The sequence below is a fragment of the Anas acuta genome, chromosome W (genome assembly GCF_963932015.1).
Source record: "Anas acuta chromosome W, bAnaAcu1.1, whole genome shotgun sequence".
Classification (NCBI taxonomy): Eukaryota; Metazoa; Chordata; class Aves; order Anseriformes; family Anatidae; genus Anas; species Anas acuta.
This window is the reverse complement of record NC_089016.1, coordinates 1,053,028-1,070,417: the sequence shown is the minus strand read 5'-3', so window position 1 is coordinate 1,070,417 and position 17,390 is coordinate 1,053,028. Positions and strand designations below refer to the sequence as shown.

The window sequence follows — 17,390 nt, the reverse complement described above, 5'->3', positions numbered from 1 at the left end:
GAAATAACTGGAAAAGGAAACCTGTATTTCATCTTCCATTAAATTTTCCATATCTAAAAAGCATTGAAAAAGAATTTATTATATTTATATACATATATATATGTATATATATATATATTTATTTTTTTTTTACCTTCGCATTGCTCTGGTCCTGTGAAGGCACACAGCCTCTATTTTCTGGTACATTCATTATGCCAGTAATAAATTCTGGCAGTTGAACCTTTAATAAAAATAATTGAATAAATTTAAATACAAAGATGACTGAAACACAAAAGTAGTACTAACACCAAGTAAAGCTATGATTTTCTCCAGCTTGCTAATGTTTTGAACACCAAAAGCTACTTTTTCTTTAGTCTTTAGAAATACAACTGTTCTAAGAGAGAAATGACATGTAAGACTCAAATTAACTCAGGACAACCTTTACAGTTACTGCCCTAAAAGCAGCTGCCTTTTTTTTTTAAAAAAAAAAAAAAAATTGCCTCATGTGTAGTGTTTTTTTTTTTTAAAAAAAAAAAAAAGTTAAGAAAAGCAATTGCATCTTCCTGAATTTTAGTCCTCCTTTATGTCTTTTGTAGAACTGTTTGAGTGCAGATTCTCTAAACTTAAGTAGGCAAGTTTGTTACAAGCATACCTGTCAGACTCATACAACAATTTAGGTTAGAAGGGATCTTTTGAGATCACCTAGTCCAGTTACTTGCTTGAAGCAAGACAAGTTAGACCAAGTTGCTCAGTGATGTCTTATCCCTACAAGACATATCCCTTACCCCAAGCCAAAGTTAATATCTCTAAAGGCAAGATTCCACATCTTCTCCGGGCAACCTGTTCCAGTATTTGACTACTTTTTCATGGACACAGCTTTATTCCCAACTCAGGAGGAAGAGTTACTCCAAGCAATTGAAATATCCTGTCCTTTACTGACTAATTTTTCCTCTAATAATGCATGTTACCTTCCTGCAAGCAGACAGATAACTCCTCTCTGTAATTTTTGTTACAAGCTAGAAATAGGTGCAGCTAATTCCAATGTTTACTATTTTTTCATTATAAGTTTCCTTTGTCTTTTAATCTTCCCATGCTCTAGAGAGCACAGAATCAAATACAATCATGTGGCATGCTTGTATTTTAAACTTCCTTTAATTGCTACTAATACACAACCATCAGACCCAGCAACACGGGTTCAGGAAAGTCCATCTCACTAATTTGATATCCTTTTATGATAAGATCACACTCTTAGTAGAGGAAGGGAAAGCAGTGGATGTAGTTTTCCTGGATTTTCACATGGTTTTTGATTTTGTCCCTCATGGTCCTTCTAGACAGATTGCCTAACTGTGAGGAAAACAGACTCACAGTAGGACATTTGGACTCAATTTTTGCAGGTCCCTTCCAACTGCATCCATCTTATTCTGATCTTTGTTACCAGATCAAAATATACAACCAAATTTTTGTTATTTCCATAGTCAGACTGCAATATGTACTACAACTTCTCTAGCCTGGAGCATGGCCTCATGTGTAGCGTTATAACATCTGAAGCACAAGAAACTGCAACAGATGCTTGACTGAGGAGCTGAAGTGGAACCTCTTGCGGTCTCTGGAAAAATCTAACATGAAGATACATGAAGAATATGGAGATCTTTTTTTGCCATTAAGAGCGAGGTATTTTTCAAAATGAAAACCAAAACTATTTGGACTGCCTATCAACATATATCCAAAACTCCATGACACATTAATCACTAAGCTTTGATCCATCTACATCAAGTCTCTACAATTCAGTTTTCAGTTCTGTTTGTGAGAAAGAACAAGATACTCAGTGGAGCTGTGATCTACCCATCCAGCAAGACAGCAGAAATATGCAATTTTTGAATGGATCTAAGATCTCTTAAAGATTTAATAATTTAAAGTCATCTGTTCCTCCAGAGAAAAGGAAAGTCATTTGTGACTAATTCAAGACTTCCGTATATATTTTAGATGCACTGTAAATCCATAACTGGAATCAGAAATATGGTAAAACAGAGATCAAACAAACAAAATACTTACAGGGGCTATGCTTTCCTCTTCAGATACAAGCGCAAGAGCATAGCACTTCTGACATATATCTATGATATCTAACATATTGCTGCTTGCTAAGAAGGTATCTGTTAGAGGATGCACGGCCGAAAGCACGACAGACACCGGTAGAGTCAGATCATGCTGCTCCCATTTATTGCCCGAATAGCCTCGCTTTTATAGTGAACTTAACAGGGGCGGATAGTGTCTCACACAAGATTATTGGTCAAAAGCACTCGGACAAACAACTACAAGAAAACAACCCCACCTGCAAGAAAACAACCCCCTTGTGATTAGCAGTCACATAGACCTTGTCCTTGAAGCCAGCTGCTGGTAACAATATTTTTCTGAATTCCTCAATTGGGCGATGTGGGAACACTGTCATGGGAACTTCTCATAGTTGCCCTGGTAGCTTGGTTTGCTCAGCTACAGCAGGCCATGAGATTTTCTAAGGCCTACTCCTGGTTGCTTAAGGCAAGCTCAGATCAAACAATTGTTCCACGGACTCACGTCCACGCCCTGTATGCCAATTCCCAACAGGTATCATAGGCTTTTTTAACGTCAGCATAATTTTCTGGCTTTTCCATGTTTTCATGTGATAATCCTAGTTTGTCATGTAACAAATATTTCCAAGTTTCCATCACATCATTAAGTAATACCGTGAAATCTCCGTGGTGCTAATAGGACAGAAAAAACAAACAAACAAACAATGTTTTATGTTCAGCATAGCTTTAAAAGTTACTTTAAAACAAGATACATATATATATATCTTACAGAACAAAATTATAAACTAAATATTTGCATTTGTAACGAACAAAGTAGTACTTATAATTGAAGTTATTCCGGTGCTTTGGTCTTAGAGCTAACTTTTTGAAATAAAGTCCTTTATCCTGATCTTTAAAATGCCAGGCATATATTTTGAACTTTACTCATAAGAAAATAAATTGATTTTCACAGGACTACCGCATAAATACAGTTAATTATTTGCAGAAATAGCGTTCATCACAGCAGACATTTACCTTCCAAAAGCAGTAAATAATATTAACATGGTTCAAGTAGTGATCTGGGAAAACATACACCATCTCCCAACCAAAATGAACATTTTTCCCCCCTCCCACGTTAATACTTTACTATAATGTTGATAGCACTGCTACACAGATCTAACAAATGCATTAAAGCAACACACACCTAATTATATCCATATATCCCTTACTAGTATCATAAATAACATCAACCATATGACACTATCTTACACCCAGCTTTGGGCCCACACTCCCTTACAGAATGATTAGATTACATTCCCATGCACCCATCTGCCTCCTTCCCTTTAGTCCTTCCTCCCCCGCCCCCCCCAAATGAAAGAGAACTATAACTTGACAGTCAATTAGAAGATTTAATAGCAATTAATAGAGTTAAAGTGCAAATCAAGTAGGCAAAAAAATGACATAATGTGGGTAGCACAATAACTACCAGCATGTTTTCAGCAACTGAAGAATCTTTCCCTATTCTAGGCAAAAAATAAAATTTATTTTATTTTTTGTATCCAAGTAATGTAATGTATCCAAGTAATGTAAGAGGCTGGTTTCACAGCTGCAGTCCCTTTCCTTTTTCTACTCTCGAGAGAAGTGCACTCCGTTGACCTTTGATAGACAGAAACAGAAAATACATCAAGAGGAAGGACTAAAATCACATTTGATTTATCTATCAGTTACTTTCCCCCTCCCCTCCCCCCAAAGGATTTACATCAAAATAAGGTCATCTGCTATAAATGCATTTATAAATAGGGGTGCGTCCAATAATGATCCCTAAGCACTTCTGAGATGTGCAAACGCTTGACTGTAAAGCAATAGCTTGCAGTTTTATTATGCAGAAGCCAAAAGGGAAAATATAGAAAATGCTTCTTATTAAGTCTTTACACGGAAGAACCGAAGAGACTAAAAATAAAAGACTAAACATGGGATTATGGACTGCATACAATCTTGTAAATAAGTGGAAAACTTAAGGACCAAAGTTGTTAGCAAAGGTGCCATAGTCGGGGTTTACAAGAACAACAGCAGGGCACAAGTGAAAAGCAAAAAGGTAAAAGTCACAGAAGGCAGGAACAAATAAGGATGGAATTCACAGTTCTAAATCAGAAAGAGTAAGTGACACATCCCTCTTATTTGAGTAAAACTGAATGAGGTCTTAACTGGATTGCAGCCTACAACCTTCATTGTCAGCAAGAAGACGGGAGAGTTTAGGAAATGCTGCACTTGGGTCCAGTATATAACACTACTTAGAGGATCTCTTATTTAAAGGAGATGAGTATTGTCAGTGGTTAAAGACTGCAATAATGAGGAAGCCATAAAATAAGTTCAATCCCTTTAAGCAAAACTACATTCACAAAGAATTACAGTCAGAACCTGACTGTAAGTTAAAATACATAGCAAAGGCTTCTGCTACTCTTCTGTCCCCCTCCCCCCCCCCATCACAAGAAGGGCATAGACCTATTACAATGAGTCCAGAGGAAGGCCACAAAGACAATCAAGGGGTTGGAGCACCTCACCTACAAAGACAGGGTGTGGGAGTTGAGACTGTTCAGAAGAGAAGGCTCCAGAGACCTTCAGGGGTCCTACAGCAAAGCTGGGGAGGGACTCTATCAGACAATGTAGGGATAAGACAAGGGGGAATGGCTTTACACCAAAAGAGGGTCGATTTAGATTAGACCTTAGGAAGACATTCTTTGCTGTGAGGGTGGTGAGGCACTGGAACAGGCTGTCCAGAGAAGCTGTGGATGCCCCATCCCTGGAAATGTTCCAGGCTGGGTTGGATGGGGCTTTGGACAACTGGGCTGGTGGGAGGTATCCCTGCCTGCTGCCAGGGGAAGTTGGAAATAAATGGCCTTTAAGGTCTCTTCCAACACAAACCATTCTATGATATGAACTCTTTCCACTTCAGCCCCTCCAAAAATTAAATATATAATATTATAAGCACAACTCAAAGAGATTAGCAGTTGGTCAGAGAACAAAAAGAGTCTCATTTTAGCTTGGTACTTGTGGAAGAATTTGTTTCAAAACAAAGTAGAACTTCAGTATAGTATTTAGTAAACCAAAGCCATTCCTTGCAAGACAAAGGACATGCAGAGATTAGCAAAGTTTAAAATATTTTTGCAGCACTAATATAAGTAAAATTGCACTCCAGGTATTAACTTTCACGATCAGGTGCTCACTGTGGCAGTGTATTCTATTACTTACACAGTCAATTGTCGCAAGTCCGATGTTAAATGAAAAAATAAGTGCGTGATGGTTTCCAACAAGCATATGCCAGCTAACTAATGTCTAAAGGAAGTTCAAAAAGTTCTGGACTTTCATTCCATGATAGACATTGCAAATATTGTGTTTCATGGGCATAGAAAAAACATGTTATAAAGCATCTTCACTTCCTGTGCTTCTTGATAATGTAGCACATTAAATCTCCTTGGACTCCTATTTTAGCATGTTTGAAATCCAGTAGCAACATTTCATGCCTAAATACACCTTTTTAGTATCGTCTAGGTATTGTGAACTTTCTAGGGCTAACTACATAGCAAAGCCATTTCTATTTTGCCATAGAGTTGTTAAAAAAAACCAAAAAACAAAAAACACACAAACATGATGCATATTCCAGCAATACTATGGTCTCTCCTACCTTCCCTAAATTAATGGTCATTAACCACTTTTCAAACATGTGCTTTCAAGGTTGCTGTGTTTAACCACCATCGCGGTGTTGTCTCTAATTCTAGTTTTTCAGGCATACTCCTAGATTGCAGTATTCCTGTCCGGCACTCTTCCTGATTTGTGAGATTCTGCAATCTGGCAGTCTCCAACCCTCCACTGAGCTTTTAGTGCTTGCATGTGCTCTCTTCTAAGAGGGAGGCTCCCAAACTGTGGCCTATAAAGCACATTATGCAATATAAAGCAACACTTCAAATGGGTTTCCTATTCCAGGAAATGTTGATAGGGCTGCATGCAGATTTAGAAACCCATCCGTGTAAGAGCAAATCTAGAGACATAAGCATCTGATAGCTGTGACATTGAAGTCTGGCAGAAGCAAAGGCAATGAACTTTCAGGCCAAGATCCCAGGCTTAGAAAAGCCAGTATAACTTGCACAGCTAATGGTTTGGGACTGCACAATGTTTTAGAGGGTAGTCCTCAGTACAAGAGGCACACTGACATACTGAAGAGACCCCAGTGATGAGCCACAAAGATGATCAAAGCACCCCTCCTCTGAAGAGGGGCTGAGAGAGCCAGGGCTGTTCAGCCCTGAGAAGAGAAGGCTCAGCAGGGAATGTGTCAATGAGTACAAAGAGCTGAACAGAGGGTGCAAGGAAGGGAGCCAGGCTCCTTGCAGTAGTGCCCCACTGACATGAGAAGATATAACAGGCACAAACACAGGAGGGTCCATCTGATCATCAGGAAAGTCTGTGAGGGTCACTGAGCTCTGGCACAGCTTGCCTAGAAAGGCTGTTATAAATGGCTCAGGATTCAAATTAGGATTAAATAAAAAAATAGGATTTATTAAAAGAATAGAATAAAAAAATAGGATTTATTAAAAGAATATAAAGGAATACCTCTATCGGTGGGATAAGAACATCCCAAATGCTACTTACCTCACTCTGCTCTACAGAGAATGAGAAACCCTCAGCAGAAATACACTGAAGTTGCACAAGCAAACAAAATACACTAGTATTTAAAGCTGAAGACTCGCATACATACTTAAAACACTTCTATCCTCAGCTTGATTTAAGTTATGAAAGCTTTATTTAAGTCATGAAAGTGATCAGTTAGTTAACTTTTAACCTATTCTCCCTTGTCTTATCATTACACTCCTTGATGAACAGTCCCTCCTTCTCTTTCTTGCAGGCCCCCTCCAGGGGAGTGAAGTTGCTTTATTTTACCCCATTTTACTTTGACATGAGCAAAAAGCAGGAGCCATCGCAAACAAAACTGTTGGATAGGTCCAAATCAGCCTAGGGCAGGCATAACAATCTCTCGAGAAGGGGTTGCTACCCCCTCACTCTCCTCAGCGGGAGATGCTTCTGAGGAACAATACAAGTCACTGGGAGCCAGCAGCCACCCTAAGAACCCCAAAAAGCCCGCAGGACAAGCCCTGGACCCTATACCCGGCATTACGAGCCGGCATCGCCGCCAGCACCCGGGACCCACCCCGAGCTCCGAGGGTCCCCCCGCTTCCCCACCGCCCGGCTCCCCGGGCACGCCGCGAGGCCCCAGCGGGCTGAGGCTGCCCCCGCTCACCCAGCTCCGGCCGTCGGGAGGCCGCGGCTGCCGGCAGGGCTCCGGTCCTTTCCGCCGCTTGGAATTGAAATCCTCCGCTGCCGCCCAATGAGGGAGCGCAGGGCCGCTGCCCCGGACGGACAGGGGGTGGCCCGGGGCTGGGAGGCGCTGCCGGGAAGCGCGGCCGTGCGGGGCCGGAGAGGTGCGTGGGGAGGGCCCGGGGGAGCCGCAGAGGGCTCGGGGCTTTCCCCCGGGCCCGAGCAGGAGCGGGGCTGCGCCGGGGGTTGGGCCCGGGCCCGGGCCCTTGCTGGTAGCGTTGTGGGGCCGCACGGTGTGGGGTGGGCTCCTTTGGGGCAGCCGCTGGGCCCCCAAGGGAAAAGGAGGGAGCGGGAAGGTGAAGGGTGCGGGGAGGGGGGCTGAGCCGCACGGCCGGGTTGTCCCCCTGGTGCTGCCCCAAGGCATGGGGTCTGCCGTGGTGGGGAGCCTTCGAGGTGGCGAGGAGTTGTGTTTGGCCTTAGGAGCGTGGCGATGCGAGTTATGTGGCTAACGTCCTTCTGTCAACGTGGTGGTTTGTTGTGTTGGTTAATAAATGCACGCTACCAACGTGGAGAGCCTCTTTGAGTCCCGCTGATAGCGCCATCAAACTGTGGTGGCTCCCAGGCATGATGTTCAGCCTCGGTGCTGAGCCCTTCAGGTCATTAACGCAACAAAATATGACAAGGGTCTGAAGTTGGAAGCTATCTTTCCATGCTGCACGTGGAGAACATGGTCATTTCTCAAAAGGTGTACGCTGATGTCAAATCAGGGATGATCCCCAAATCAGTTGTGTATCTCAGCGTCCTGTGTGCAAGCACGGGAGTCTGATTTTCTTGGAAAGTGCTTGAATGGAGTAAAGCATTAATGTTTCGGTATACTTTTGATCCAGTTGAAAATGAACTTTTTCTGTGCAAGTACAGAGGCATAGAGGCACTGTCTGCAGTTGGGCTGGCTTATGCCATGAGACAAGTAATCTGCAGAATCGTGTTTGCATTTAGAGTTGGGTGGTTTTAATTCTGCTTTTAGTTAGATACCGATTGTCCTTTAAAGAGGTACACCAGGGAAGAGAATTTGAAGGTAATAATAGATATGTTGTTGTCATTTGGTTGAAATTTTTAAAATTACGTGGGTGACTTTTCTGGTACGTAGAGTTACTTAATCCCATGTCTTGATAGGTTGCCATCAGTAGCACAAAACCTGCAGTTGTTACTGATGTCTGTAGAAAAAGTTTTGAATGCCTGTTAGTGAATTAGGTCAGTTAGGTTAGTTAATCTCTTGATAGTTGGAATTAGGTGTTAAATCTGGATCTAATGAGCTTAAGTTGACCTTTTGTGTCCATAAATATGGTGTTACAAGAAATCTTGATTTGTTGCGCCACAAATACTTTTTTTTCTTTATGCAAATACATAATGCATGCTTTTTAATACTTTCCCTATAGGAACATTGACCTCCATCCTGAAGAAGACATCACTTCCACGATACTTTGACATAGTCCCCTGGAAATGAAGCAAGAGTCTACTAGAAATGCTGCTTACACGGTGGACTGTGAAGATTATGTGCATGTGATAAAATTCAATCCATTTGATAGTGGATATGCATGTTCCCCCATTGCATGTGGTGGCAATAACTATGTAGTTGCAGGGACAGGTAGATTTCAGGTTAGTTTTTGTTTATTGCTTTTATTAGTTGCTTCCTGAAACTGACAGCATGTCTTCTGACAAAGACTAAAGTCACTTTCCTGCGTCTTTCCCACCCCATTTTGCCAGGAAGTGTTTTACTCCTTTATTACATTAATGACTTTGGGATATTTGGTCTTAAAGAGAAAAAAACGTATATATAAATACATAATGGTATTAGCATCCTGCTGGTGTAAAGTTCTTTTTGAGTAGGCTGCAATGAAAACAGGAGTGCTCTACTGGAAGAGTAATCCCAGTTCAGTATTTCTTGCAAATGTTTGTGACTACTACCTGGGAACTTAAGCAGGTAGCTTTGGAAATATGTAACTTAACATTTGCTGTATGGTGTTCTATTTTTTTAAGGCTTTCAGGTAGCTATTAAAGCAGCAAAGATTTCAAATACCCGAAATAAGAAAGGAATAATTAAAATTTCCAAAGTAAGTTTAGAGACATTTCTTTCTAGGAAGGACAGTGGCAAATAGTTACTTAATATACATCTGCTTTCTAGGTTATTATTTTACATCTCTCTGACAGACTGTTAGAAGCAGTAAAATATGGTTTTTTACCTTGACATCATTTCCAGTCACCATATCGTGAAAATTTTTAAAAAGTAAAATAGCGTACTGTGTATATTTTTACGTAATACTTTTTTTTTTTTTTTTTTAATGAGGCACTTTTTTTTTTTCCCTGGATACTTGAAAATCGATAGTAGAACACTCTCATCTTTGGAATCTATTTTTACTTTTTTTTATCTTGAGCTGACTTCTCTCTTACATGGTACTATTTTTATACTTTACTATCTAATATAGAAAACAGTATAACTGGTCTTTATTATTCCCCAAAGTCTTAGTGTTGGAAATTTTCTGAAAATCACCTAGGTCCTTCCTAGCTTCTATATTATGCAGTGTGTATACAGAAAGATTTTTTTCCTTAAAGCAGAATTGTGCCATAGAGAACATTTCATCAAAATAGCCTTCCTATATTTTGAGGTAGTACGCTGGATGTTTTGAGAACTTTTTGGAGATCAGTTGATTCATTAAGTCCACAATCCCAGCAATTGTTTCATCTTTGTCACCATCCAGTTCCCTCACTATTGGGAAGAATAGCCAAGGTAGTAATTTTGGTCATGTTAAATGATGAAGGGTACCTTTCTACCTGCTGCTGTTCTTCCAGACCAACCAGGTTGTTCTAGCATTTTTCCATAAAGTAAAACCAACTGGGAGAGAGGATAGACTACATGGCCTCCTTGCTGTTGTTCCCATTATTTCACATTGCAGTGTGTGCTTATCATGCTGTTGTCAGTGGTTCTGGTTCTATCTATGCTGATATTGAGCCCAAAGAATGGGCTCAGCATGTTCCTCTTGCAAATCTTCTTTTTGTGCAATGTAGGTTTGTTTCTGCATTTCAGTCAGCAGAACGCTGAGGACCAGAGCTGATGCAATAGCTGCAAGGCAAGTGCGTGGAGAAAATGGGAATTTGGAGCCGAAGCTGCAGACTTTGAGGAAGTCGCTACCCTACTACAAATCCATCCTTTCTGTTTGACAACCTTAGAAGAAAGTAAGTCACCTGTTCTTGCAAAGCTACTCGAATGATCTTTCTTAGCAAGCCTTTGTGCTATGGTATGATATTGGCCTCGACTCGCGCTTTCTTTTGCCAACAGAGAGGTATTGTCAGTCCTGGCATTGGGAGTTGAGTATATTCGGGGGTAGGCTGAGACTTCCTTAGGTGCCCCCGTGCTTCTGGTAACTACTGGCCACCAGTGACCGTTAGTGGGGAGCCAGTGACCTGTCCATGGGGAGCAAGGGCCTTAGAGTGGCTGATGTGAAGGGTGAAGCCTTGTGTTCGGAACAAAGGAGCTAAAGGCCTGCACAAGGCAAAGCAACAGGTTTCCTGCACGGGGTGCCTGTGTCTCAGAGTGCAGTCCCAGCTGGCCCACTTTTACTAGTAGCTGTACCAGCCATGTCAAAGCAAAGCTCTACTGGGAACGGGCTGAGGAGGAGACATAGCTGGCCTTTGATAATTCCTCTGGGGCATTCTAAGACTACTCAGCCTTCATCTTCCTGCCCCCAGAACAGAAGCCCTTGGCTGTCCAGAGCTCTCAACTCGACAAGGAGAAGCCCTGCTGCACTGCAGAGCCCAGAAGACAGCCCACCATAACCCAGAGGAGCAGAGAGAGGGGAAGGCCCGGCGTGAGTGCTGCCCACAGCCCTGGGCCAAAGGGCAGTGCCATTGCAGGGTGCCCATCTGCGGGGCTCAGTCACCAACAGCAGTCTTACATCGTTAAACAGAGGCAGGAGTCTCCCAGCCAGTGCCAGAGCGATGGGGCTGGCCTCCTTCTTCTCCAGATGACGAATCACATTTTTGAAGATAGTCAGGGCCTTCATGGTGATGTGCGTGTTGTCATACTGCAGTGTATTCATCACGTCCGGCAGCAGGACCAACAATTTTCCTCTCTGTACAGAATGACACCATTTGCTTTTAGTCAAGAGGGGAAGGGCCATCCTGGCCAAAATAATCTGATTACGGAGCACCAGACTCCTGCCCTGTTTCCTGGTAGCACAGACTGTGTTGTGGGGACAGAAGGGCACAGGGAAGGGACTTCAAGAGAGCAAAGATCCTGTATCCCCTGCTGAGTCACCCTCTTTGCCACCTGCTTCCAGGGAACCCATTGGGAAAGCTTCTGGAAAGCTCAGCTGGCAGCCACCAGGCCCCACCACAACCCACCACACCACAACCCACCCCACCTCCTGCCTCCCAGCCAAGGCCAAGCCATGGCGTTGCCTCCTGCCCCAGCACCAGGTTGCCAAAAGGTTCACTTGGCAATATCTCACTCACCATCTCAGGTCTCTCTGACAAGATGTCGAGGGCTCTGAGCATCATCCAGAGCATTGGCAGGCTTTGAAGCCTCAGACACATGCTAAGCGTCTCAGGGACACATAAATCCACTAGTAGCTGATCCATGGGGTTCATCATCTGAAACGAACACAGCCATGAGAAATGGGCAGAGCCTACGGGCTGCGCCCTGCAGCTCCTGGCTCCCCTGGCAGCTCAGGGCAGGGCATGAGGGACACGCAGCCCTTCCTGGAGCAGCCATGCCTGCGGAGGAGTGTGTGGCTCCTGTGTGCCCTGCGCCTGGCAACACAGAGCATCCTTTCTTTGCCTGCTCTTCCTTCCCTCTGGCCATCCGCAGCCTCTTGGTCTCACACCTCTGAGGAGCGACTGACCAGCACCATCTGGCACAAAGCAGGCACTGGAAGCAGGTGGCTACAGGTGCTACTAGTCCCTGGCCTCACAGCTTGCTCAGCCCGTGCAGAGGCCATGGCTCTGCCCCAGCCCCAGACATTGTCCTGACTCTGCCCCAGTCATTGCCAGGAGCCGGGGGAAAGACAGCACTGCCAGGAAAGGGGCAGGCTTCATGTCTGAGCACACGGACCCCGCATGGCTGGTGGAGGGGGGCTGGTGCTGGCCCTAAGGGGCTGTGTCCTTGTGTCCTGGAAGAGGTGACAGGTTGGAGAAGATGGGATGGGGAGAGGACTGTGCCTGTTTTCCTGGAGGAGCACACATAGCCCCAAAGGGGAACAAGGTGTGTTGTCTGGTTACTCACAGCAAAGTGAAAGATGCTTAAGTCCGCGGCGCTGACTGCAAAGAAGCTGCACACTTCGTTGTCCTGGAGAACATTCCGTAGCTCCTGCAAGATCTTCTCTGAAGTCACTGGAAGGGAAAGCATCGCCTTCCAGATGTCCAGCGTAGTGCTGCAAGCCCAGAACACACTGTTGGCAGGGCTGCCCTGGTCACAGCGCCATGACCCAGACCAACCCCACAGGCCCCGGGCTGTCCTGCAGCCCTGGACCTCGCCACCCCGTGCTTAGGGAGCCCTGGGGGACCAGGCTGGGCAGGCAGGAGGGGCCTGAGGTGGTGCTCCCTGTGGGGCAGGAGGGAGTGTGATGGGGTCTCTGGGCTGCCTTGGTCTGGTCTGGATGCTGAGACCCTGGCTGCCCCAACAGGGCTGGCGAGCACCGTGCGATGGAGGGGCCCACTCCACTGGGAGGATGCGCACCATGCGATGGAGGGGCCAGAGATTCTCCAGGTCCTTCTCCCCACATAGAAAAAGCCCCCAGGGCTTCTGGGGCTGGTACCTGTCAAGTGTCGGGAGGTCTGTCAAGATGCTTAGGAGCACTTCCCTAGGAAACTGGTTGGCCATTGTGGAAAGTACTGAGAAGAGTTTCTGGTGGTCTGAATCTCTGCAGTTGCTCAGGCTTTCATGGATGAACCTCAGAATCTTTGGCACCTGGAGGAGATGTGGGAGAGAATGTAGCTGCCACTGGACTGCAGCCAGTTGCCCAGGGACCACTGAAACTGCTGCCCAAGAGCTGGGAATTCGAGGCAGGATGAGTGAGGGATGAAAGGGCTCAAGGGCAGGGCAATCCAGCCACAGGCTGCTTACATCCATCAGCCAGGTGGCAGGGTCTTCAACTGCTATGTCCACCATGAATTCGGCCCAAAAATGCTCATCATCTTCGGTGCTGTAGCTACTCATTGTGTCAAGAGTCTTGAGGATGATGGCTGTCCTCTGAGAAGGCTGGAGGTATTTTCCAAATGGCTATGGAAAGAAGGAAGGAAGATATGACACATTCAGTCAGGGGAAAGGAGGAACAAAGACCCTTCAGGGCAGAGCCGTGCTCATGGCCCCCACCTGTGCTAGGCCCAGGTTTGCCTCGCAGGAATCCGTGAGAAGGGAAAGGGAGATGGCCTGGCTGGTGGGTGCCTGGCTCCTTACCTCTTCACTGCAACAGTTGTACAGGAAAGCAAACAGATTCCAGATCCTCTCCGCGCCACATCCTCCCATGGGCAGGACTTTGTGGGAGGGATGGGGAGCCCAGCTGGGGGATGTATCCTCTTCTGCAAGGCTGGCCTGGGCCAGAGGACAGTCATGACACCTCCTGCTTTGGGGCAAAGGCTGAGATGAGTCAGGAAGCTGCAAGGCTCCCTCTTCCCTCTGGACAAGTCCCGAGCATGGAAAAGCAAAGGCCTGCCCGGATGGAGGATGTGTGCTTGCCAGGGTCAGGGTCACCTGGCTCATGCCCTGGGGTTGTGCTAGCCAAGCCACCGATGGGGTTGGGCACATACCTCAAGGCAGAAGTAGCAAGTAAGGCTTCCTCCCACAAGTCTGTGCACGGGTAATCAATAGGCTTCTCTTCCAACAGCGCCTGGAGAGCACAAATTAGATGGAACCTGGCAGCCACAGGCACACAGCGCCAGCAGAGCCAGCACTGTTGGCAGGGTTGGCAGAGTCCTGGTATCCCCAGCCAAAAGTGCCCCCCTGCACCTTGCAGTGCTGAGGTCCCAGCAGCACCCGAGATCCCACTCGGGGTAGCTGGGTGTCCATGTATGTTTGCTCCCAAACACCCCTGCCCAATGCCCAGGGAGCCTCGCCACCTTCCCCAGCCCGCCAGACGTCCCCTCACCTGGATGTTTGCTGTCAGCTTATTTTCACGGCAGAAGGTGTCCAGGCCCTCTAACAAGCCCTTCTCTTGTGCGGTTGTGAACACAGTGACGATGTTCCTCAGGAACTTCATCTTCTGCACGTCATCCTGGCAGCCACAGAGATACCAAGAGGGAGCGTGAGGGGGGAGCCACAGCCAGCAGGACCGCAGCACTGTGGGGTGCGGAGCTGTGCGGGACGCCTGGAGGGCAGCAGCTCTGCCCAGCCAGCAGCCCTCCAGCAGCCTGGCAGCAGAGCCGGGGCATGGCCAGGACATGCAGGCACAGCCGCCATGGAAAGGGTTGCTCTTACCCTTTCTGGGTTTTTGACGAAGGCCTTGATGAAGTCCACAGCTTCCTCTTCCTCTTCGTACACAGGTAGCCAGCTAGCATCTAAGACAGAAGGAGAGCAAGGATTACTGTAGAGGGGCTTCAGGATGAAGCAAGGGAAGGGGGCACTGGCTTCAAGCAGGGGGCACGGCTGGCCCCAGCCCTGCCCACCCCAGCGTAGACCCTCACTCACCAGACTGCAGCGGCTCCACCTCGCACACCGCAAAGGGCTCCAATACAGAGCTGCTCTCCTGGGAGCTCTCATTCGCTTCCCAGGCCACCCTGGGGCGGCTGGGGGGTCTCTCCTCCATTGCGAGTGATGAGAGAGTCAGGAGGGCGCAGGCTCGGGACAGCCACAGGCAGTGCGGAAAGACGTGGGCTGCACTTGGGGGCACCTCACCAGTCCCACTCGCTCCTGTCCTATCCCCTCACTGTCCTGACGGACACTGGAGGGGCCGTTGTGCCAGCACCGGCTATTGCCAGATGACACTGGCCTGTGTCACAAAGGGTCCTCCTGTGATGTCATGCCCCCGGCTGGGTGATGCTGGCTCAGGGCCCTCCCTTGTTCTCAGCTCTTCTCAGGGCTGCTCTTGCATGCAGGCCCAGGAAATGGCTCCATAAATTTTAATATTGTCTTGCAGTTGATGCTATTTTTTTAGGAGCCAAGGAAAATGGGAGAAGTTAATGCACGCTCAAGGGTTTTACATCTTACTGCGATCAAAAGATCCAAGCTGATTGCGGGCTGAGTAGTGATCATATCATGACATGCATTCAACCGAAATCTAAAGAGAGGACCGAGCTTCATTATCTCCCCTATATGAAAAATGAATCAACTGATTCACAAATATCGTTCTCTTTAGAGCCATTTAAAAAGAAAAAAAATACGTATATTTCATTTGTAAAAATATTTGCAGTAAAGATCTGTATACTTAAATAATTCTATTTCATGAGGACATAAACCTTTAGTTCTGTGGAAACCCAAATAAATGTTTATGAACTGCTACACTTCAAACAGGACTTCACTTTGGTAGGGCCTTGTCCTCACTCTGCTCCTCTGGAATCTTGTGGGATGTCTTCTGGGCTCAGCAGTCTGGAAGGACTTAACTCTGTCACACTGATAGATCTGGGTGCTCCAAGAGCCCTGTGCTGGGGACGAGCACAGCCCCTGACTAAAGCATGTGCCACCAAGAATTGCTTGCAGATCATTGAGGGTTCCCTCTTCTGACAGTGACCTGCAGGACCAGGCATCCTCCCCCTGTGCTGAATATCCTGGTTTTGGCTAGGCTAGAGTTAATTTTCCTCCTAGTAGCTGCTATAGTGCTGTGTTTGGGATTTAGGATGAGAATAATATTAATAGCACACTGGTGTTTTAATTGTCACAGAGCAGTGCTTACACCAAGCCAAGGACTTTGCAGCTTCGCACTCTGTCCTGCCAGCAGGCAGGCTGGGGGTGCAGCAGGAGCTGGGAGGGGACAGACCCAGGACAGCTGACCCAAAGTGGCCAAAGGGGTATTCCATACTATCTGGGGTTATGCTAAACGATATATAGGGGTGGCTAGCCGGGGTGGGTGGACTGGGTGCTCAGGGATAGGCTGGGCATCGGTCAGTGGGTGGCGAGCAATTGCATTGTGCATCACTTGTTTCGTATACATTATTATTATTATTACTATTATTATCATTATCATTATTATTCTGTCCTAATAAACTGACTCTATCTCAACCCACAGGCTTCATTTTCCTGATTTTTTTCCCCATCCCAAAGAGGGAGGGGAGAGGGTGAGCGAATGGCTGTGTGGTGTTTAGCTGCCAACCGGGTTAAACCATGACACAGCTTGATGGCTGAAATCTTTTCACATATCTCATAGCTCACTCTGGTATAGAAATCATGTGGTTAATTTCTTCTTCTTCATCCTCCTCCTACCTTTATAGCCCAGATTTAGAGTAGCCTGCTTCATCTTCTTCCTCCTTTCTTGTCTGGGTAGGAGTTTCCTTCCATTAAAAAACAAACAAAAAAAAAAATCAAAAAAACAACAACAACAACAAAAAAATCTGACTATCACATCCATTATTTTCTCATGCATATAGGAGCAACTGATAGTGGAGCGGGTTGGTTTTCTGGTTCAGCCATGGGGCCCACCACAGGGTGTGGAGGGGTTGCAGTTTTTGTCACAGATGTTGGAGTGTCTGTAGGGCCTGTGGTAAGAGGTGGAGAGTGTGCATGGTCTGTCACAGGGTTGGAGCGGCTGCTGGGTCTGTTACTAGAGTTGGAGTGTCTGTAGGGACTGTCACAGGTTTTGAAGTTTCTGTAGGGGCTGTCACGAGGGCTGGTGTAACTGTGGGGCCCATGTCAGGAGTTGCTGTGGCTGCAGGGCCTGTCACAGGAGTTATTGTGTCTGCAGGGCCTGTCACAGGAGTTGGAGTGGCCTCATGGACTATCACAGGAGTTGGAGTGCCTGCAGGATATCTCACAGGGACTGGAGTGACTGCAGGGGCTGTGACAGTAAGTTGGAGTGTCTGCAGGGTGTGTAATAGGTGTTGAAGTGGCTGCAGGGTTCATCTTTGTGGATGTAGGGC

At 46.2% G+C, this 17,390-nt stretch overlaps 1 protein-coding gene across 1 annotated transcript; it reads right to left on the bottom strand.

Annotated features, from left to right (window-relative positions):
- Positions 1-1,227: 1,227 nt before the first annotated feature.
- Positions 1,228-13,649, bottom strand: LOC137847459 (uncharacterized). The gene is made up of 6 exons (XM_068665729.1): positions 13,450-13,649; positions 13,142-13,293; positions 12,610-12,757; positions 11,841-11,978; positions 11,267-11,458; positions 1,228-1,323 (listed from the first exon to the last, which is right to left on the bottom strand). Exons 1-6 carry the CDS (start codon positions 13,540-13,542, stop codon positions 1,228-1,230), a joined length of 819 nt encoding a protein of 272 aa, XP_068521830.1. The 5' UTR covers positions 13,543-13,649.
- Between the last annotated feature and the right edge of the window lie 3,741 nt (positions 13,650-17,390).